Below are 23,354 nucleotides of genomic sequence, written 5' to 3'. Positions count from 1 at the left end.
GATGTTTTCACTGCAGACTCCCAAAGCACTCACTGCATCCCTAGCATCACTCAACAGCCCATGAGATTGGCTGACAAAAATAGTAACATTCCTAACCTTTAAGTATTTGGGCTTCTTCAAGCAAGCCCAGAGACTTGAAAGCAGCATTATGCACACAATTTATGAGCATGCAGTCATAATTCATTGCATCTAATGTGCATAATAAATGGCTAACATTCCACTTGGTGTGATACGCTGAGCATTCAGTGAGCAGGCAGCCAAAGCCACTCTACTGGCCAGGCAGTTGGCAAAATAGGCAGGAAAGTGCCAGCCCTTGGGTTGTTCCTTGCAGTAGGCTGAGCTTTGCTGATTTGCCACCTTCCTCCTCTGGTTTTACATCTTCCCACATCACAATTTTCCTCTTGAGTCTAGAATGAATTTCTGCTTTCTGCTTTAAATTAGTTCTTTCACCAATCTCAAGTCCATACTTCTGTGGGCTTTTTATTTCTACTTTTCTACCCTGCATGAGTCAATGGCCCATGTTACCTGCCTCTGAAAAGCTGACAGTGATTGCTACAGCTCAGCCCTTTGTACAACTGGTGCAAGGGCACATGTGGGTCTTCTTTGCATGCACACCCTTATTCTCAGCACTTAGAAGTTCATTGTCCAGCACCATCTGGAGACAGAGAGCAAGAGCCATCATGGAAAAGCTGGTGTTACTGTAGCTCTGCATGCAGGAGAGGATTATAAGGGGTATGGCAAAAAAGGGAGACTACCCAAGCACCAGCTAATCTGCTGCTGGAAAACGTGGCTGCACCTTCAGCTAGATTTGGAAGGGAGCTGTGGGGTGAGATGATGCTCACCAGCCCCTCACAGGCATGCCTCGACTTGCAGCATGCTCAGTATCAGGCCCAAGGGTGGTGGAGAAATGGTGCCAGGGAGGGCAATGAAAGCCCAGGGTTTGCCTTCCCCCTCCCTACCTCTGCTGCCCCCAGTTCGTCCAGCTCTTGTTTCCAGCACGTCTCTTTTGAGCAGCTCTTTCCTTCCTCTTTCCCATGGGTTTGGCATGATCCTGTTCCTTCCTTTCTTCCCCCTCATTTCCTTTTGTTTTTCCACCCCAATTTCACTTCCTAACCCTGTTTTCCTGCCATGACACGACAATCACTCTCCCTTGAGTCATCCTTACTTCCCCCCAACGTCCCCCAGCACTCTGACGTCTATCCCCCTTCCTCCCCCCAGCTCTGACGGACACGGTCCTCTCACCCCACTCAACCCTCCTCCTTTATAAAGGGATTTTCCTCTTTTTAATCCGCGATCCCCCCGTCGCAGCATCACCTCCCGGTGCACCGTGACGGGAAGAGGGAAGAGACGATCCTGCCTTTGCGCCTCCCCACCCTCCTCCCCTCACCATAACCCCGGGCGGGGGCAAAGCCCCCGCGGCTCAGCCCCGACACCGCCCCGCGAGATGGGCGGCCGTGCCCCGCAGGTTGCGGGGCAGCGCGGCGGCGGAGCGCAGGTGCGGCGGGCGGCGTTCCCCGACGGCTCGGGGCGGCGGGCAGCGGAGGGGCGGGGGTGCGCGGGCGCGGAGGGACGCGCGGCGGCTCCGCGGAGCGCGGCGTGCGGAGCCCCCCGGTAGGTCCGGCTGGCTCCGTCCGTGCAGGGCTCCCGTGGAGCCGTCGGGAGCGCGGATGGGCTGTCCCGGCGCGGCTGTGCGGCAGCGATCGCGGAGCGGCGGGGCGAGAGCTGGTGGGGCTCCGGGGAAGGCGTGGTAGGGGGTTGCTTGTGTCTCCCGGGAGCTCTCCCCCGCTGTAAATCGTATACCTCAGGATTTCTGCCGTTCGACAGCTTTTGAGCTTTCCATTTACTTCTCAAATTGTGAAAGACAATTGATTGGTACTTTCAATGATGGACAGTCAAACGTTGCAAAAAAAGAAAGAGCAGGTTTTTAAATATGGGAGACGATAGAAGGGGGAAAGATTAAGCACTCAGACAGAAAGACTCAAAGATGTGCTTTGCTGCTGTAGTTATTGCTTATCTATAGTTCTTAAGTAACTTAAAACAATTTTGTGGCTTGCCTGCTAACTAGAGACTTTTCTAACAGCCCACATGACCAAGATCTTCTATCCTATCGCATGTACAAAACTATTTCTTTCCTGAATAATTTGCAGACCCTGGGGACTTGATGATGATGCTGAAAGAATTCAGTGCTCAAAAACTGATTTCCAAGAATCATGTAGCTTTCAGCCACATCATTTCCCTTTGTAATAGCAGGTTACAGTTATTGCTTGTTGCTCCGCAGGCATTTTCAATGGCATGTGAACTCAGTATGAATTGCATCTGAAATACTCATTTCATAAAATCACCAGAATAGTTTCTTTAGTAACCTTTTGACTTTTCTTTGTACACTGATTCAAAAAAAGCATCTTACCAGGTTTGTTAAAAGCAGACTTCTTATTGCATTCTCTCCAGAGGTCTGAATGAAATAGCAATCAAAGAAACAGACAGGACTTCAACATGGCTTTCCATGCAGAGGGGCTGGTGGCCATAATTGTATTCTACCTGGCTATACTGGCGGTTGGGATATGGGCTGCTTGGAAAACCAAGAACACTGGCAGTGAAGGAGATCGCAGCGAAGCTATTATAGTCGGTGGAAGAGACATTGGCTTGCTAGTTGGCGGATTTACAATGACTGGTATGTAAAAACCACGTTTACTGTTTTTTTCCCTAACATGCATATAACTTGTCAGTTTACCATCTGAATGAAGAAGTGTAATCTGCATGTTGAACAATGCAAAATGGTGAAGATACATGTACTTTATTTTCAACTGCAAGTAACATTGTTTAGTGAACAGCCCGATGTAGCATCTATGTAATAACAACAGGTATTTTAGAATCAGAAAGGAAGAATATATTAAAATTCTTACTGATTGCTTTTATATTCATCTGTAGATAAATATGTTTGGGGCAAAAGTATAGAATTTATGTAGATAATAAGAAATTCAGTTTTAAAAGAACTGTTGTTGTTAAAGCTGTCCAAAATGGTGAGCCATTTTTGTTTAATCTGAGTAAAACAAAGTTTACACACAAAAAGATGGGGGGAATGTCCAGCATCACTTAAGAATAAATTTCTAAAAGAAAACTGGATTAAATCCAAACTTGTAATTCCACTGATTTCATCAAACTTACATTGTGGATTCTCTTAACTTGTTCTGCAGCAGGCTGACAAAATCATACATTGTTGTCAGTAGTAGTAAGAAAAGCCTGGGTAAAGGAAGAGTTCCTCACTAATCTTGTAAGCAGTGCCGTTTGGCTCCCAGACCCAGTAGAATCAGGTGTCTGGTTTACCCAGAACCTGGGTAAACAAGATACTCATAATATGATGCAAAATCTCAAGTATAACAGCTAACGTATGATATGGGGGGAAAAATGCATTGTAAGAAGAATGAATTGGCCCACCATTTTTATTTAGGCTATTTTCCCCACTTTTTAAAAATTAATTTATTTTAAGTCCTATTCAGGCAAAGCCCTTTCGTTGCCACATTGGATTTATCAGGTTATATTTATGTTTTGATGTTTTGCCCTGTTCTCGTTTCACAATTATCTAATCAGAAAGAGACACATAAAAAATTTGGTCCAGAATTCTGCGTTCTTTAATCAAGAGAATTTTCTGTCCCCTTCAGGAGCATGTTGCTCATTCATAGACAATATTTGAATGTGGAGTAGAGAATGTTTATAAAAGTGAAGTTTGAATGCAGACAGACTATTCTACTTTTCACACTTTGCTTTAATTTACTGTATCACATATCCACTGGCTATTGAAACATTAAATATGATAGGAAGAGCTGGTTTGATTGCTTTCTGCTGAATGAAATGTTTCAAGAGCATTGTAACTGGAATATTTTGCAGAGAAATTGCTTGCCACAGAACTGTAATCATTAGATCAGGGAGTGGAGCCAGAACAAGGCATGCCCCGCTCTAATGGTTATGACTAACGACTTTTTTTGTGGAAGAAGACACAAATTCTGATGTCCTTAATCCTATTTCACAGGAGTATTTTTTGCAACAGCTGAAGCAGAGATGAGACTTGAACTGGGGCTTTCTATATTGGAAGCAATTTCTGTAGCCACCACAATCCACACCCACATACGCTCATTCCATTTCATGCAAGCTGTAGAGACGGTAGTAGATCATCCCTGTGGTGGAATACCAGGCTGATATTTGAGCAGCTAAAACACTCATGGATTTTATACTATCAGGGTTTGCACACTTTCTCACCTACTCCTTTCTTAAATTGGGTAAATAAAGCTTGGTATGGCAAGTAAATTCGGTTTCAGGGAACCATGCCTGGCACACTAAGTCATATGTGGGCACCAGGCTACTGATTCAGGGGTTAGTCCAAGTTTTGTCTCAGAGAGGGGGGTTGGGGCACTCAGTTTGTAAAGCTGTAACAAAACAATTATGAAAGGAAGTTGATCAAAATCTGCAGTAATTCTTACTAAATGGTGGCATTATTCAAGGGCATATTTGCTTCTTATAAATGACAGATGCCAATTTTGTATCTCATAGCCATGCCTTCAGAGATGCATAGCGAGTCCGACATCATCTTTATATTTTTCAGTTTTATTTGTCCAAACACGAATTAAAAAGCAAAGCCTTTTCCATAAAAGAAAACAAAAGATTCTTCAAGATCTCCAGAAAGGATATTGTTCCTATAGACATGAAGTATTTTTGGTTATGAGATAAGGCCTAATTCTGTCGTTCTTGACCAAGACAAATGCTACCATGTTCCATGGGTACTGGCTACAAAAGTGGGGTTAATTTCTAAGGCTACTTGGTGGGGAGGATGACAGAACTCAACCTATACATTTAAATTAAAATTCAGAGCATAAGTGTCATGGCTTCACAGGGGTGGACTCACAATGAGAGACTAATTGTAGCTGATTTTCTAAATGTCATTGAAAATCCTTAAAACAAATGCGCTGCCTATGAGTAATGGCTATGGACATATTTGGATATATATAATTATCCTAAAGAAGCTGTTGTATCAACTAGTGACTGAAATGCCTAACATAACGCCTGTTGAAAGCTGCATGTGTCTGCAATTATCAAAACAGATAGAATGAGAAGATTTAATTGGGGATGGATCACAGCAGCTCATATTAAAATGAGCTAACATAGTACCATAGTAGACGCGCCTTTAATCTCTGTATCATTCTTATATAATTATAGTTAAAATGTTTCATTAAACATTAGCATTCCATAATTTGTGGGTGAAATTCTTTAGAAGTGGTATCTGAAACAAACATGAGTGTATTCTTATTTCAGTGACTGAGTTTAAACCCCAAAGAAAATATTTGAGGTGACATAATCAAATGCTTACAAACATGACCAAAAAAGTAACAATCTATTGATGTAATTTTTTTCATTTTAGTTGGATGGAGCTGTGTATCCTTCCACAAGGAAAAAAAAATATTACAAAATTCTCTTTTCTGTAATCCTGAGGTCAGGTTTTTTCATTTTACAGATCTTGATAAGTTGATTTGATGATTTTACGGGTCATAAAAAGGGATCATTCACAAACAAGTGCCAAAAAAAATCTGATTTTCTAATATATACCTGTATATAAGGAACTCTGAAATTAATTCGTGTATTCTTCATATGAACTAGGGGCAGAATTGCACTCCCTATCTTCGGTGTGTGTCTGATCATTTTTTAGGGCACATGTTATAAATGGATGTTGGTATTTCCTGTATGTTTTGGTCCTTCAGATGGCAGGCAAAGAGAAGATTAAAGCAGATTACCACATGAATGTTTCTATAGATTATTAAATTTTATATTCCTTTTGTCTGATTTAGACCAAACTAAAAGAAAAAAAAAATTTACTCAAAAAGGTATTAAATGAACTTTAAATTGTGGCTTAGCAAACTGAGGATCAGCAAATTAATTTCTAAGGCTGAAATCCCATCCTATCATATCCCATTATTTCTTTTGTAATGTATTTAGTGATGCCAATGTACATGCTGACTACTCATTCATCCCCTCAGAAAAAGCCATATAGCACCTCCAAGAGCTCTGGGGTCCTTGGAAGATGTGTCCAGAGCAGTCATGTGTACTGAAATATTGATTGGCAGCTATTTTTCAACCCATAATCAAGAAATAAAATTGAAAATAAGTGCTAAATAATCCATTCTATGTTACCCAGCAATAAATGTCCATAGGGCATTGCTCCTGTTCTCAGCCAGGGGAGAGCAATGTCCCCTAGGCAACATCACACAGAAGGGAAGTGACTTTTTCCCCTCCAGAAGAAAATAAAGGAGGTAGGCATAATGTCCAAGAGCCCCTTGGAGAACATCCACCACCTCAGTAGCAACCCCAGGCAAATTGATGCCAGACCTTGAAGCTTTCTTCACCACAGCTGCAGCAATGCTGGACATCTGTCCTTGACTATGGGACATTCTCCATCTGGAAGTGGGTATCGTTCATGCAGTAGTCATGCTCATGCTTTTTCCAGGGAAAGAGACAAATACAATTCCTTAAGTATTTATCTTTGTTATTGCATACAGGTCTTTACAACCTATTCCGTAAGTTTATGCTCCTTGAGACACAACAGGGAACACACATCCCAGGTGGGCATAGGCTCAGTGGTCAATGGCTCAATGTCCAGCTAGAGATCAGTGATGAGCTGTGTCCCTCCTGGGACCTTATTGGGACCAGTATTATTTACCATCTTTGTCAAGGGCATGGACCGTGGGATTGAGTGCACCCCCAGAATGTTTTCAGATGACACTGAGATGAGGAGTGAGGCTGATACTCTAGAGGGAAGGGATGCTATTCAGAGGAACCTTAACAGGCTAGAGAGGTGGGCCTGAGTGAACCTCATGAAATTCAAGTGTAAGGTCTTGCACCTGGGCCAGGGCAATTGCAAACATGGACACAAGGGTGGGTAAAAAGTGGATGATTCTCTCAGTATGTCTGACTTCTTTTTCTGTATGCTTAAATTGTATGCTTAAGTTTTTTGAATTAGGACTATCTTTTATATAAGAATTCCATGTTTGGTGCTTGTAGAGTACATATAATAAAATTAGCAATATTACAAGCGATGAGAATTTCATTCTACAACATGGGATTATTTCTTGCTTTGTGCACATTAAAGAATTTTCCACCTCTTCTTTTTCAGCCACATGGGTTGGAGGAGGTTATATCAACGGGACAGCAGAAGCTGTGTATGTCCCAGGCTATGGTCTAGCTTGGGCTCAGGCACCTATTGGATATTCCCTTAGTCTGATTTTAGGTAAGCAAAGAACTAAAGCTAATCATCTCTCATTTTAAGCAGTTCTGATGACAAGTCCATCATTTAAATTGAACCAACTAGGATCTAATAAATGTAGACTAAGATAAACTGGATCTCTTCTGCTGATAGGTTTGGTTATTAAAAAGAAAAAGAGAAAATCACTATAAATAATTTGATATCTTAAGTCACCTGAATGCCTTGGCAAGTCCTTCTTGATTATTACAACCACAGTGATTTATGGAGGACACAATCCTGCTATATGCAGGGTGAGAGTGTAAAATACAGGCAGCATTATAATTTTTTAATGCTGTGGCCTCTAATTCCTGAAACATAGTCTCAGAAATAATAACAATTCAAAAATTCTTACTGTGTCTCAAATGTGGAGCAACTTGGAATGAAAACATTGCCTTGTAGCCATGATGAATACACTATAAAATTGTCAACTACATCTCTCTGTATTTGAACAGATCATGTCCCCAAGGCAACTGCTGATTAAACTGTTTAAAAAGAATGCCGTTACAAAAAAGATCCTATGTTTTTCATCTTTCATTAATATGACTGATGTATTAGCCTTTTTAATAATACTTGACCTCTCAGACTGAGTCTTTTCTCATGGCCCTCCCACCTAGTCTGTCCCTTTGTTTCCCTTGGTTACTTATCAGGTCTTCTTGCCCCTTCTGTTTCTTCCTGTACAATGCAGATTCCCTCCTGACTCTTTTTTCCCCTTGAAAATGCTTTCCTATGCCATGTCCTAGTTGTTGAAGGCAGAAACCTCCTTCGTCATAGATGTTCCTCTCTGGCATGTGCCACAGAGAGGCCAGCTCCAATTCCAGTAGCAGTTCCCATCCCTGAGAGCAGCTCTGTTTCCTGTAAGGAAAACAATAATAGTAGATGTCTGCCTGGAGATCAGCTGATGTCATTATAAGGTCAGGAGGGTCAGGATCCATCAATTTCATGAAGTGGTTGTTAGGGTCATAGTCACAAGTATCTTCCTGACTCTTAGCCTTTGTAAAATTGACAAAAATTAATAATAGCCCAGCAGGGGTTGAGTTAGCCCCTTCCCTCATTTCCAGCTGGTTTTAGATGTACAGCCTTTTTTTCCTGGAAAGCTGTAGTGGCCTCTGCAGAGAAGTCTGCATCATATATTACTCTGTAGAGTACAGAGAGGAAAGCATTTCTGTAGGAGTGATCTGTACCTGCAGGTTTGAGGGGAGGAGTTGTTTATCCTTCTTTGAAAAAAAAAAAAATCAAAATTATAAATTCAAGGCTAGAAGAGATATTCCTGTTTCAGACTTAAGGATTTAAGATTGATATAATCTCCCTGTTAGTTTAATGTTGTGCTGCTTACCACTTTCCTTAGTTTTTAAAGCAATTTAGTTTTAAAGGTTAGAATATCTCATGTTTCCTTTGATAGATGCTTGGACATCCTAATAGATCATAATACCACTAACATTTTTTGTTCTTTTAGTTGTCTTTTGTAATGATGACATAACAAGTGGAATAGGAACAGGATCCATGACCAATCCAAGAACAGTAAAAAAATGCCCAAGGGTTTTTGCATCTGCCTAGGGACAGATTTAATATAAGCAGTATAAATAGAATGTGATTGGTAAACAGACACCTTCCATTGAGGAACTTAATGAAATTAAGAAATATGAGTGGTATAAGGCAATACATAGAAACATGGAAAATATTCTGTACAATACAGTAAATACGTTATGTATCTTGTGATGAAGAACCTACGTAAGTGTCACCAGATACTGTACAGTGGATTTTATTTAGAACTGCCTGTTCTTCCAGTGTTTTTTACTGTATCTTATACATTGCATTTCAGCAGTTTTATTGTGGTAGAAGTCTACAGAAGTAGGTATTGTCATGTGCAGATCTCAGCTACACAGGTTTTCGTACAAGGGCTCTTTCAGCTTCCCTGGGCTATGTCTTTTTTTTTAACCAAAAAGAAAAAATTGAGGACTGAGGACTGTACATTAGAAAGGTGAGGCCTTTGCACATTAATGCACATATCCAACCCATATACTAGCCAGCCAGAGCAGAATTATGATATACCAAAATTCCTGAATATGTCTAAGTTAAATAAGTGGATGACAAATGTTGAGGAAGCCCAACACCTGCAGAGGCTAGAAGGTATCTGACCTACCCTGCAGGTGTAGTAAGGTTGATTTAAGCACACATAATAAATCTGAACTGTCCTGAAAGAATCAGATTTGTTGTGTGTGCACTAAACACATGTGTGGACTCATATTTCTGATCTGGGAACCCCAGACAGTTTCATTTTTCGAGTAGGACCATGTGAAATTCATGCTGAATTCTGTTCTAGGTAGAAAAGCCATTCCCTTAGGTAGATCCAAAATTAGACAAATATCTGACAGCATCCATAGTGACAGATTAAGTAAACTGAACTAGACAAACTAAGACAAACTTATTTTTCATTATCAGACCATAGATATTAATGGTGTAGGTGTGTTTACATAACTCTGTAGACAGATGTAAAGTAAGAGAGTAAGAGTTCTTAGAAGGTATTTTAACTGTATTTATTTCTTAAAGAAAAAAGAAAACAAAATGGTAATGCAGATATTTTTGTACCCTTAACTGACAATTGATGTTTTATCCCTTACCATTAATGCATTTCTCCACTACAGCTGGTGTCATATGCTACTTTTCTTTGTAGGTGGCCTTTTTTTTGCAAAACCTATGCGATCCAAAGGCTACGTGACAATGCTAGACCCCTTTCAGCAGCTTTATGGAAAAAGGATGGGAGGGCTACTGTTTATTCCAGCTTTAATGGGAGAAATGTTTTGGGCTGCTGCCATCTTCTCTGCCTTAGGTAAGGAACAAACAGTACACATATCAATTTATCACAGGTGGAAAAGATTAAGAAAATCAGAAATGCATTAAAATCCTGGCTTCAAATGTTAGCTTTCCCAGCCAAATGATTCAGAGTGCGACAGCTCTCAGCCCTATGCTAACTAGTAACTGAACCTGGTAATAGTACCCCATTAATTATTTTGGAAATGGAAAGACAAACAAGGTATTATTCATTTTCAAGTATCTTTAAGTTGTTCCTTATCAGAAAGCATTAAAAGCTCTAGCAACAAATTTCCTTTAATTGTGAAGATGACATGAACATGAATGTCTGAAGTGTCCCTTTTGTGTCAAGGCTGACCCAGCTTCTCTTTTACATCACTGAGACCACAGAAGCCAGTCAAGATTTCCCTTAAGGATATGAAACATTACCACCAGTGCATCTAAACAAAACATCCTTTGCATATATGATATGCGCATATACGGAACTTTCCACAGCACAAATAACAGAAGTAAAACAGACTGTGATCAATAAATTGAGGTATGATTCAATTCTAAATGGCTTTCTACTTGACAAAATGAAGGAAATACTTGGGATTCAAGAAAGAATTTAGAGGTTTCTTTGAACTATGACTCAATAGAAAATCACCCAACTACTCATCCAGTCCTGACAAAAAAAAAAAATCACTTTCCAGGGTGTTTAATTATATTTCAGGACTGAATTTAGCAATCCCTTCAAGACCTGAGAAAGCCCTTGAGTTGAAGCACCAATAATTGACTTTTACCAGCTAATCATTCTTATAGTGTGTATGCATGTGGTAATGTTTTCTAGCACAAGCTATTTTAAACAGAAAATAAACTTTGAAGGTACTCTCCAACTGTGCTCTGATGAACTGCAAAGCAATGGGGAGCTTGTTTACCACAGTTTTGTCACAAAACCCTTAAAGGACTAAGAACAAGCTACATGCTGAGGTGATAGGAGTTGAATAACTTGAAGAACACTCTGAGTATTTGGAATATACTTTCTTTTTGATTGAGGACAAGCTAAACTGTGATATTTCAAAGCAAATTGTGTGAATACCTTTCTAGGAGGTTTATATTAACATCTTACGGTTAAAGACTGTCAATGATTATAAAGGTCATTGAAGGTTTTGACTTTTAACTACTCCATGAATAATCTAGTTATATTATACCTCCTAATTTGCATACCTATCCTCACTGATGAATATTTAATCCCAAAAAAAACAAACCTGGCAGCTCTCAGCAGCTGTTATATATGACACATCGTGTTGTGTTCTACTACCAGAACTCTTCCACCTATGTGGCCAAGAATATCCATCTACAATACCTGCAAGGACTGAAAGTCGTTGCAAAATGTTTCTTTGAAATCATCCTAATTATAAGGAGAGGATTTTTTGAACATGTTTTTTAAACACTGCAATCCCTTGAGATAGCTAATTCACCTAAGGGAAATGTATAACCATCCTGCTAGCTGCTGGAAGGGCAGTGCCAGAGGGCACAAGCATGGTTTCTTGAGTGCATTGACAACAAATACATGACACAAATGATCAGGGAGCTAATCAAGGGAGGTGCTCTGTTGAACCTGTTACAAACATGGAAGGACTAGTTAGGGATGTAAAGGTCAAAGACAAACTTGGTTACAATGTTCATTAGATGGTGAAGTACAGCGTTATGAAAAGAAGGAACGAGGCAAAAATGAGGAACGCAATAGTGGACTTCAGGAGAGTAGGTCATAGCCTCTCCAAGAGTCTGCTTGGACTGATCCCATGGGCGACAGCCCTGGAAAGAAGAGGAATACAGGAAAGCTGATTGATATTCAGGGATCACCTTTTCCAAACTCAAGAACAGTCATCCTGACAATCAGCAAAACAATGCATGGGATATGCATGGCTGAAAAAGGAGCTCCTGACTAGACTCAGACATAAAAAGAAAGCATTCAAGAGGTGGAAACAGGGGCGGGTGACCTCGAAGGAATGCAGAAACACTGTCAAATCACCCAGAGGTGGGTTTGGAAAGGCCAGAGTCCATCTGGATTTGAATCTGGCCATGAAGAGCTACAAGAAAGACTTCTACAAGTACATAAACTGCTGTTTAATGGGACAGGGAACTGGTGTAAAGGATGTGAAAAAGGCTGAGGTACTCAGTGCCTTCTCTTCTTCATTCATTGCTGGTAAGACCAGCTTTCAGGAATCACCTAATATAACCCAGGGCAAGAAAGGTTTCCTGGAGGAGGATTAGGTTAGGAGACATTTAAATCGACTGGAAAGATACGGTTTCATGGGACCTCATGGGATGCATCCTGTGGATGCTGCGGGATCTGGCTGATAGCATGGCAAGGACAGTCTCAGTAATCTGAAGACTGTCCTCCTTCAGATGCTCCTGAGCACTGGAAGAAAACAATATCCCATCTTCAATAATGAGGATACCAGGAACTAAAGGCTGGTCAGCCTTATCTCAGTATCTGGGAAGGTGATGGAGAAAATACTCCTGGAAACTACTTTCCAAGCAAAAGATGGTCAAGAAGGGGACTGGGAGGAATGAGCATGAATTCATTCTGACCAACCTGAAATCTTCCATGATGAGCTGACTAGCTTGGTTCATGAAGGGAGAGCAGGGCATGTTGTGGATTTCAAAAGGGGTTTTTTGCACCATCTTCTGTAGTATCCTCATAGACAAACAGATGAAGTACAAACTAGATAAGTGGACAGTGAGAAAGACTGAAAACTGCTGACCTTCTGGGCTCAGAGGGCTGTGACCAGCAGCATGGGTGTCACCGGGTGGCCAGTCACCAGCTGTGCACCCCAGAGGTCATTGCTGAGTCCTGTGTTGTGTAATGCCTTCATTAATGACCTGGCTGATGAAACCAAGTGCACCTTCAGCTAGTGTGCAGAAAAAAACTGTGAGGAGCTGCTGATAGACCAGATGGTTGTACTACCATTCAGAAGGACCTCAACAAGCTGCAGAAATGGGCCCTCAGGAACCTCATGAAGTTCAGCAAAGGGAAATGCCAAGCCCTGCACCTGGGGAGATAAAACATGATGTCCAAGCAAAAACTGGGGGCTGATCAGCTGGAAAGCAGGTTTGCAGAAAAGGACCCAGGAGTCTTAGAAAGCAATAAATTGGACCATGATCCAGCTATGTGCCCTCAGGACTGCTGAGACACATTTGGTGTGCTGTATCCAGTGCTCAATGCATGTGATGTGGACGTACTGGAGAGACTCCAGTGAAGAGCCGCTATAGCTGATGCCTCCTCTACCATTTCTTCCTTTGTCAAAAGGGGCCAGCTCGGAGCATCAGTGAGGTACAAAAGGGTGCGATATATGGCAGCAGACCTTCCACAGGCACAGCTTTTACTGCAGCGATACACTTGTACCCATGTGTCTGCAACTCACTCAGAGAGTTTAGCTGTCTGTACATGGCTGCTTTTTCCCTGGTAGAACAAGTGTAGTCCTTACAGAGCTTGAACAATGTAAAGGAAGGCTGTTGGGACCCTTCTGTCTTCTATTTCATGAGAACCTGCAAAATGACAGATGCTAAACTTAGACCAACACTTTTCTCCCTCACTTTAAAGGTACTTAAGGGCTGTGCAGAAGATAAAGAGGGGAATATCTTCATGTTGTTGCAGTGTCAGACCAGCATCTGTATATGCAACTTAACAAAACTGAGCCTTCTCATCAGACATACCGAGACATACACTAACACATAATGCTTTGTTTTTCCCCACAGGTGCCACTATAAGTGTGATCATTGATGTTAACATCAATATTTCAGTCATTATTTCTGCCCTGATTGCAACTATGTACACACTTGTGGGAGGGCTTTATTCTGTGGCCTATACTGATGTAGTTCAGCTCTTCTGCATCTTCCTGGGACTGGTAAGTTTATCTTTTGTTTTTCCTTCTTTCTTCAGGATTATGATGATTGCCGAGACATTGGAATTGTGTCTTCACTGAAGGCATGGAGAAGGAGTATCTCCACTCACAGAGCTTTGACTTTAGAGTCTTCATTTACACCACAGTACAGCCCATGTTTTAACAATAATGCTGACCAAGAGGCCTGATTCTATCAACTAGTCTGATAGAGCAAACACTCCTGCAATTTTCCTGCTGAGTACATATCTAACTCAAGAATAGGACTGGAGCTGTCTCCTTCCTTATCTGTCCATAGGACTGTGGCACAGGCAGTGGAAGGAGGCATCAGAGGTATGAAGCAGTCAGTAATGCAGTCCAGAAACACTGGCATTGGACCTGCATAGCTGATGCTCTCCGGCTTCTCTTTCCTGTAGCTGTCACCTACCGGCACAACTTATTTAGCCACCTGCTTTAAATCACCTTCTTGATTTTTCCCTCATTTCCCTCCACCATGCTTGGAGACCACAGTATAGGAAGTCTCACCATATTGCTTGCTGTTTGAATTTGGTGGTATAAATACCCTCTCATCAGCTATCACTGATACACTAGTTGGTAGCCATTGATTTTATTTACTGCTGTTCTCCAAGCCCTACTCTAAAAATATCAATACAACAGGGCTCAGATCACAGGGATGCAATCAAAGCAGCTGCTGACTTTGTTTGCTAGTGGCAGTAATAGATGGTCACAGGTGTGCAGAGAACTGAGACAGGCTGAAATAAATGGGGTGGATCAAGATGAAGAAACTGAATGGCACCTTGGGGACCCTGAGTTCTTTCTCTTCTTTCACCGGATTTCTTGTGCAGCTCTAGGGAAATTGCTTTCACCAGTACTCACACAGGTGGTCACTAACCTACCCTGTGTGAATCCTCACTCTGTGGCATCCTACTGTGAGGCCTTTGGCATTATTTGCAGAAGTGCTAAGCATTCCCCATTTAACTGACTGCATGGGAATCGTGCTAAATACCCTGAAAAATTAAATCTAAGTTCCAGCTGGCTGCCTCAAGTGAGAAGTTATTCCAAATCTTCTTCTCTTATACATTTGTCCTTCATCTGCACAGTGGGGAAAGTAGTCTCCTTCCCTAACATGCATGTTGATGTTTGTGAAACATTCAGTTTTTACAGTTGGCATGCATTACAGAAATTCCCAGATTTGAGGATAAATCAAAATAAAAATGCTTTTCTGATGAAAAGAACTCATGTGCTACTGAAGACTCTGATCCCATGGGAATAGCAATATGTGATCCTGTATTAAGGGAAGCATGAACCTCTCAGGGAGGGGAAGGCAAATGAAGCTTGCACAGCAGTTTTCTAAATACATCCATAGCTTTAATTGTGTCATTTTAATTTAGGTTTGGCTCTTTATGTATTTTTTCATTTGAATAAATAGCAATAACGTCATATAGAAGAAACCATATTCAATATTCATCAGTGGAGATGGAAGCCTCAGATAGCATCTAAATGGTAGTTCTCTAAGTCAGACAGTTTTAAGTGAGACAGGACACTACCAAAGCACAAAATGTTACAGGCCCAGGTAATCACAGCTCCTCCTCCAGGCTCTGGAGCAGTTTCTGTGCTGTCACAGCACTGTACTGCTTATTCCTCTCATGTCTGTTCCTCTCCTGCTCCTTACTAAAGAGGAGATGCTTGTTTTAGTCACTTCTGTTCCCTACCCTGGCTCCTTATTTCAGCTACAGCTTCCTCCTTAGGCTTCCATATCTTCTACCCCAACCATTCTACATACTTCCCTGGTTTTCTCCTTATAATTGCATGCAGTCTCTTTCCTTCCCTCCTCACTCTCCAGTTCTCACACCTGCAATTCCTAGCTCTTCATCTTGTCCAGTAAGTCTTTCCCTGATCCTGCACTATATCCCCACTATTTACTGATTCTTCATCTCAGCTGTATTGTTAATTACCCATTCTCAATTTTCTGCCACCATTTTTTCTGGTTTCCAACCCCATGAGGTCCAAGTCCATCTAGCTTCCTGCTACTTCTACCCCTAAGCTTCAAGTTCCAACATAAAGTCCCAGTTTCTGCTTCACGTCCACAAGCCTTGGTTTTATTTGCCCTCCATTCAAAACATCGAATTTTCTATTTCAGTTAGAAAAGGCTCAGTGAAGAAATTTGGTCTATGTCTATGTTAAGCAAGTTAAACAGTGCCAGGGTGAAAACACAGGATCATTACTAGTGCTTAATTGTTAACATAGCCCTGGCCCTGTTTTGGCACGCTCCAACTAGTATTTTCCCAAGTAATTCCAAGGAACAGCTAAGCACTGTGCGGTTTGGCAGTGAAAGGAGTCTAGATGTATGGATGTAAACCACAACATGCCAGTGAACTGCAGAGCCAGAGAAAGTGTCTTGACTTGTTTTATTTACTAATGTAGAGGTAGTCCTTGAGACCACAAAAAAGCTAGGTTACTGTCAGGAACTGGAATGGCTTACTGCCCTGGGTTCAGCAGTAGCAGCCATTTTTCTCCTTCTTAGCAGCTGGTACTGTGCTGTGTTTTTGACTTTCAGCCTGGGAACAGCTCTGCAAAACACTTACAAAACACACTTACACATCACTTACAAAAGCTCATAATGCATTTGCAATACAATACCTACTAAATCCTGGGCTGTGGCAGGATGGCCACAGGTGGACCTTTACAAATTTACCCTACTGAACATCCCAGGTGAGTATAGGCAAACTAGAGCTCTTCAGAAGCTTATCACTTGGACATGTTTGAGATTTGAGACTCAAAAACAAGAATAAAAAAATACATCTGACACCCTTGTTCCCTATGATTTTCTCAACAGTATTATCTATTAATTTTGACAATATGCTCATGTTTCCCCTCAAAATATCTTGGAGACAGTTGAAAAATTTTGGTTATCTTTCCCAGAAAAGCCCAAGCAGAGAGTGAGAAGGGAATCTTTCTGCCCAAGGGCTTAAATTGGCAAAGTTTAACATATAACTGAGAACAGAATACAATGGTATATGATAAATTAAAAAACCAGCCTCAATTACACGCAGTGCTGCATAATATTCTTCACACATTATTGCAATTATTGCAATAAAGTAGAGAAAGATATCTGATTTCTCCCCTCCTTGCTTCTGTTACCCCATACACTTAAATGTGGTGAGTTGCATTGTGGTTATCTGTATGGGTTTGGATATCATTGGATCTTTAAGGATGCTGTGCTTGTGATGGTCTGTGCCATATAGCACGAAGCCTGGTTTTCATCTCAGTAGGAGCTGCTGAGGTTCTCCTCATACATTACACCACTGAAAAATGAGTTGGCAAGTAAATGCACAGTCAGTTGGGGAAGGAAACAAACCTTCTGGCAGGTTTCTTCACTGATGTTCTGGCTTACATCAAAAGCAAAGAGACAAAAAATCATCAAGAGCCCAGACTGAAATTACCCTCAAGTCAGAAAAGTCCTGTAACACTGAGTGTTCTGGAGTAAGAGAGATGGGATTCACCAACAGCACCAGACCAATGCTAATATTAAAATTTTACAGTTTTATAATGCTTCCTTTAGACCTGAACAAAGTGTTTCTCTTTGGTTACAGTGGATCAGCGTACCCTTTGCAATGTCCCATCCTGCAGTGACAGACATTGGGCTCACGGCTGTGCACCATGTGCATCAAGCACCTTGGCTTGGATCTATCAACTCACTTGACATTTACACATGGCTGGACAATTTCCTTTTACTGGTAAGTAAGTGCTTGTATGAAGGAATGAAGCATTTAAGCACTTACACTGTTTTACTCTGACAGCTGAAAAATAATAGAGTCTAGTTAACAGTTTCCAGCAAACTGAAAACTTTTACCCTCTTGACTCCTGCTCAATATTTCTGCAAATTTGAATGATTTCAATGAAATACCAGTAGAATATTGTAGCACATCTGTCAAAGTCAGCATTGCCAAGAATGCAATTTAAATAACATCAGGCTGACAGAGTTGACTTATACTAAAATTAATTAAAAGTGCGCAGCTAACACTTCACTGATGTCATTGTTGGCAGAGGAATTTATATATTGCAGAAGGCAATAAATACGTTATACAAATGATTAAAGATGTCTTAGGTATAGGTGATGTAGAAAAGGTTTGCAGAGATGGACATATGGATGAATTCAAAAGCGCACACATGCCAGACTGAACTGAGGGCTTTCGTTATTTAATACCTATGTATTACACATGGGATCAGTGGTTATTAAGTACTTTCCATTAGATGATCTAGCAACACACACTAACATTTTTTATTCTCACTGTTTTTGATCAACTCTCCACTATTTTTATTATCATGTTGTTCTTTGAGAATCCTTTCTCTGGGTTGGGTTATGGTGGGGTTTTTTTTTAAATACTCTCAACCAAAAATCTTCAGAGTTTTCTGGTAATTGGCTATTCAAATATTATTTTTTTTTTCCCCAGCTCAAATTTTTTAGAGAGAGATTTTCAGAGAGCCAAAGTATGACATTAGCTCAAGCAGCTGTATTTTGTCTGGTAAACCTGAAGGTTTAATCTCTGCTGATGACTAAAGGAAAGCTCTGATGTTGCCAAATTGTGACACGTTCTCTTTTCATCATGTTTGTTTCATTATAGCTCAGGAAATTTACACATGCTTGGAAAGCTTTGTTAAAGGAACATTATTATAACTGCAAAGGAAAACAGTCATAAGTAGCAAGCAAAATCAGGGGTTTCTGTGAAGCATTCATTTGGTCCCTCTGTGTGCATGAAAAATATATGAAACACCTGCATACACACTGTTTGGTCCAAATGCCTCCTGCCTCATTTAGTGTGAAGAACTGTGCCGTGCACATTTAGCGAGCAATTTGGTTTCTTTCCTTTCCATGCTGTTAAGTAATAGGCGCTTATTTACTTAGCGGACAGTATTCAAATCCTACTCTCAATACAGAATTGTTAGCACTTGGTTTTCCAAGCTTTGATAATACTCTTTTGTGTCGTATTTTGTAGACATAATTTTAAGTAATCAGGATCTTCACTATTATGTTCCCAATAAAAGGAGAAGGGTTGCCACCATGAAAGGAAACTTTCTTTTACTACTTCATCTTTAATTTCTATTGGTATATTTGCTTAAGACAGTAGGACATTATTTTTCAGATTCTTGAGTTTAATGTATACAGAATGTGTTTAGAAGGCCACACATACTCATAAAGGAAGATAAAATACTGCTTTCAAATCCTATTGGAGACTAATCTCATTTTCACACTGATAGGGTACTGGATGCCAAATTATTCACATATGAATATGACAGTTTATTTTATAACCTTTCATAAGGCTGTGTCAAGTACTTATACATCTTAAAATACTTGGGGATTGCAGAGACTGTATAAGTGCGAAGTGTTGTCACTAACTGTACAAAGGAATAACTTTTCTAAAATAATGGGATTGAAGTGGATTTACAAAGGTTTGACATTACTTGTGAGAATGAAAGTTGCAGCTATTACTGACTGACTGATATTCAGTAAATAAATGAAAGAGTGGCAACATGTCACTCAGCATTCAAGTAATACTGCCTCATTTTATGTGGCAATATAAAAAAATCCAGATTTAACCCCCTATGATGGGATGCTGCCCATTCTATTTGCAGACCTTAGGAGGAATCCCATGGCAAGCTTATTTCCAGCGAGTTCTCTCCTCATCTTCTGCCACGTATGCTCAAGTTTTATCATTTCTGGCTGCTTTTGGCTGTATTGTGATGGCTCTTCCTGCAATACTCATTGGTGCAATTGGAGCATCTACAGGTAAATGTTTAAAAATGAACAGTAGAGTAAATATAAAAAGAATAGTACAATAAATGTGTGAAAATCCTACAAAGCTTGTGTTAGATGTAATCTAGCCAGGTGACATCATTAATCAACTCAAGACTTCTTCAACAGGAGTGAAAAATAACATTGTAGAATATCCCTCCTAGGGAGAATTGCTCCTACTCTAGTGGCTGAGATTAACTCATTTTGCACACTATGTACTTGGAGATGTAATATTTATATTTATTGTTTGAGTTAGATTCTGGTACTTATACTTTTGTAGATGTGGTGTTTAGGGACGTGGTTTAGTGGGTCTTGGCAATGTTAGGTTAACATTTGGACTCTATGATCTTAAAGGTCTTTTCCAACCTAAATGATTCTAAATGATTGTATGATTTAGCAGGATTTTCTTATTGTGACCAAAACACTTGACACACTTGTCAAGGTCTTTGTCATAGTGAGGGTGATCCCTAGCAGAGCGAACACGTAGCTAAAGTCTTAGAAATGTTCCACACATGGCTTTGAGTTCTGAGTCTGTAATCCAAGAGAATAGCTTAACACATCACATACAAACATGGTTCCCAGACTTGCTTTATTGAAGAAAACAACATTTATGAGCAATGCAAACATTAAACTTCCTACTGGATAACCACAGGCTGTGGTCAGACTTAGCTTAGAGATAAGGAAAAATGCTGAGCAGAATGAAATCTGCCTAGCAGAAACCAGTGGGACACTGCCTCTCTGAAATGTCATCAGTCTGGCCCTAGTAACAGTTTAATTGTTGAATGTGAATGAAAATGTGGCAACATGAATATCTCATTACACATGAAGTCAAGAGATGCTGTAGCTGATGACTACTGATGTGACTAATAAACATATCGGTGTCCATATTGCAGCTTGGAATGAGACTGAATATGGTGTCCCTGACCCCATGACTAAAAAAGAAGCAGATATGATTTTACCGATCGTGCTCCAGTACCTTTGTCCAGTCTATATCTCATTCTTTGGCCTCGGTGCGGTATCTGCTGCCGTGATGTCATCAGCTGACTCTTCAATTTTATCAGCAAGTTCCATGTTTGCTCGGAATATTTACCAGCTTTCCTTTCGGCAAAATGTGAGATAATATTTTCATTTTTACTGTTAGAGAAAATTTTAAGTGAGACCTTAACTGATTTCATAATAAAACACTCCTTTCACATTCCTGCCTATGACTAGAAAAAGTATAACATTTCATTCCTAATAGTGTATTGAATATACTAAAAGTCATAAAAATACCTATGGTTGTAAGTGATGACAGGGATGAAACAGCTAGCTCAGGGAAGGCAGCTCTCAAGAATTCTCATGGCACTGCAGTTTATCCAAACAACTTCTAATTATTGCTGCAACCATAAGTTTTTCTTAAATCTATAACAATATGAGACAACTTTCTGAATTATTGTGTTATCAGGAAATCATCTGACAACAGAATGGGCTAGTGAGTTTGAGTTTTTCTTAGGAAATAGAGAAGAAATTCTGATGCAGATTTTATAGATGAGCCATATTGTGCTTATATTTAAAAGTTATTTTTAGCAATATGCTGTTGGGTTTTTTCTTTGACACATTATTAAATGTTTCCTTATGCTCAAAGATTAATACTCAAAGATTAATGACTTTGATAATAACAACCATAACCCTTGTGTTTTTTTTATTTTGCACTTGAGATGGAGGTAGGGTGATAGTGATAGAGACAGAGATTCATTTGCAAATGTTTTTGAATGTCATGCAAAATTTCCTTTCACAATGCATTATCTACATTGACTGTGTGTAGAAATGTAGGTATACATACATTGCCCTGAAAAAACAGCTAACACTGCCCTTTTTTTGCAGGCTTCAGACAGGGAACTTGTGTGGGTCATGAGAATCACTGTTTTTCTTTTTGGAGCCTCAGCAACAGCAATGGCACTGCTAGCTTCCTCCGTGTATGGCCTGTGGTACCTCAGCTCTGACCTTGTCTATATCATCATATTCCCTCAGCTCCTGTGTGTGTTGTTTATTAAAGGAACCAATACCTATGGTGCCATTGCAGGATACTTATTTGGCCTTGTTCTCAGAATAACTGGAGGAGAACCATACCTCTACCTTCAGCCCTTGATCTACTACCCTGGCTGCTATCCAGATGAAAATAATATCTATATTCAGCGATTCCCATTCAAAACGCTTGCTATGCTTACCTCCTTCTTTACTAACATTATAGTGTCCTATTTAGCCAAATACTTATTTGAGAGTGGGACTTTGCCGCCGAAGCTGGACTTCCTTGATGCTGTTGTTGCCAGGTACAGTAAAGAACACATGGACAAAGCGACTCTTGTAAAAAGTGACAATATTGTATTAAACGAACTTGCACCTGTGAATCCACGACACAGTCTAACTTTGAGCTCAACTTTCACAAACAAGGAAGCCTTCAATTACGTTGATTCGAGTCCAGAGCTGTCCAACGCTGAAGACAATTAACAAAGCTGGTAGACCCAGGCAAAATAACACAAATCAGGATATTCTACAAATAATAGTAAGAGACACTTTATCAGAAGAAAAGCAAGAACTGGTACTAAAATGCCACTGCACAATTCTTTAAATTGTTTCTAGGAGCAGGACCATCCCATGGGAGGAACCTTTTTCTGCTATCATCTAACATGTTGGATTAGAGCATAGAGTTTTTACCAAAAGATATACTCAGACCCATTCTTTCCACCCAGAATTATATACTGTGTAATTAAAAAAAATAAAAAAAATTTAAAAAATTTACAATTGAAAATATATGTAGCAGAAAAAGGGCAAGTTATATAGCTAGGACATAGTGTGAAGAGATTATAATACAGTCACTCTGAAATACTATCAGTCACAACATTTTATTGGCATTAAGTGAAAATATATTGTCAGAGTTATAAGTGATTTATTACTAAAGTACTAGCTGCTTGAGCAAAGACAGATCAATAACCTCCCTGGGGTTTTCATCTGGTCATTTTTTTCCTTATGAAGAAATCCATATAATACAAATCTTATCTTATACTTAATGCAAGCCAACATTAAGCAAAGTATGTTACTGTAGGTGTTCTTTTCTTCCTGTGCTTAGTGGCTGTCACCAATGGAGGATAACAAAATTTTTAAAGCAATAATGAGAACTGAAACTCAGTTGTGAAAAACTAACTGAACTCATATAAGCTAAATAGAACTTTTCAGTGTTGAGAAAAGAAGCCTTATGTTGACTTATCAAAAATGAACACTGAGCAAAGCAGTCTGACACCAAGAAACTGCAGCAATGGAACAAATATTGGAAAGCAAGTAGAGTCAAGAAGGCTTGAAAATGAGGGTAATTAGGGTTTACATGGGGAAAATTCCTAAGTTTAATTTAACAAAAGTAAGTATTCTTAAAGACGTTAAAAAACCTTTTGGGTTGGTCCTGCTGAGACTGCTCTGGAAAGTGTAGATCTTCCATGGAAAATCACATTTTCTCAAAAAATTTGATTTCCCATGTGAAAAACAGGCTTGCTGGACAGATTTCCATGTCTGTAAGTGTTCATCTCCAAAAGCAGTAGTATCTTGGAGG

At 40.0% G+C, this 23,354-nt stretch overlaps 1 protein-coding gene and 1 long non-coding RNA gene across 3 annotated transcripts in view; both read left to right on the top strand.

Annotated features, from left to right (window-relative positions):
• LOC134157717 (uncharacterized) overlaps positions 1 to 23,354 on the top strand; it is a 339,144-nt gene that overhangs the window by 177,449 nt on the left and 138,341 nt on the right. The gene's annotated exons all lie outside the window — the stretch shown is intronic.
• SLC5A7 (solute carrier family 5 member 7) lies at positions 996 to 22,810 on the top strand. Of its 2 annotated transcripts, none has more exons than XM_062606915.1 (9): positions 996 to 1,495; positions 2,449 to 2,671; positions 7,157 to 7,270; positions 9,957 to 10,112; positions 13,838 to 13,986; positions 17,574 to 17,717; positions 19,615 to 19,768; positions 20,668 to 20,885; positions 21,638 to 22,810. In XM_062606915.1, the coding sequence occupies exons 2-9, from the start codon at positions 2,494 to 2,496 to the stop codon at positions 22,259 to 22,261; spliced, it is 1,737 nt and encodes a 578-aa protein (XP_062462899.1). In that variant the 5' UTR covers positions 996 to 1,495; positions 2,449 to 2,493; the 3' UTR covers positions 22,262 to 22,810. The 2 variants fall into 2 exon arrangements, with proteins under 2 accessions (XP_062462899.1, XP_062462900.1); XM_062606916.1 differs by lacking the exon at positions 996 to 1,495 and adding an exon at positions 1,506 to 1,611.

This window comes from Pezoporus occidentalis, unplaced genomic scaffold, assembly GCF_034315485.1.
Source record: "Pezoporus occidentalis ecotype Australia unplaced genomic scaffold, CSIRO_AGI_Poc_V1 ctg99, whole genome shotgun sequence".
NCBI classification, from domain to species: domain Eukaryota; kingdom Metazoa; phylum Chordata; class Aves; order Psittaciformes; family Psittacidae; genus Pezoporus; species Pezoporus occidentalis.
The sequence above is the reverse complement of the archived record's forward strand: the minus strand, read 5'-3'. Positions and strand labels throughout refer to the sequence as shown.

What these genes read in the sequence shown, in the direction of transcription:
- SLC5A7 (XM_062606915.1), top strand. Translation starts at nt 2,494, where the DNA reads ATGGCTTTCCATGCAGAGGGGCTGGTGGCCATAATTGTATTCTACCTG. An exon ending in TCTGCATCTTCCTGGGACTG is followed by an intron (nt 13,987 to 17,573) that starts GTAAGTTTATCT and finishes CTTTGGTTACAG; the next exon opens with TGGATCAGCGTACCCTTTGC. An exon ending in TGCAATTGGAGCATCTACAG is followed by an intron (nt 19,769 to 20,667) that starts GTAAATGTTTAA and finishes TCCATATTGCAG; the next exon opens with CTTGGAATGAGACTGAATAT.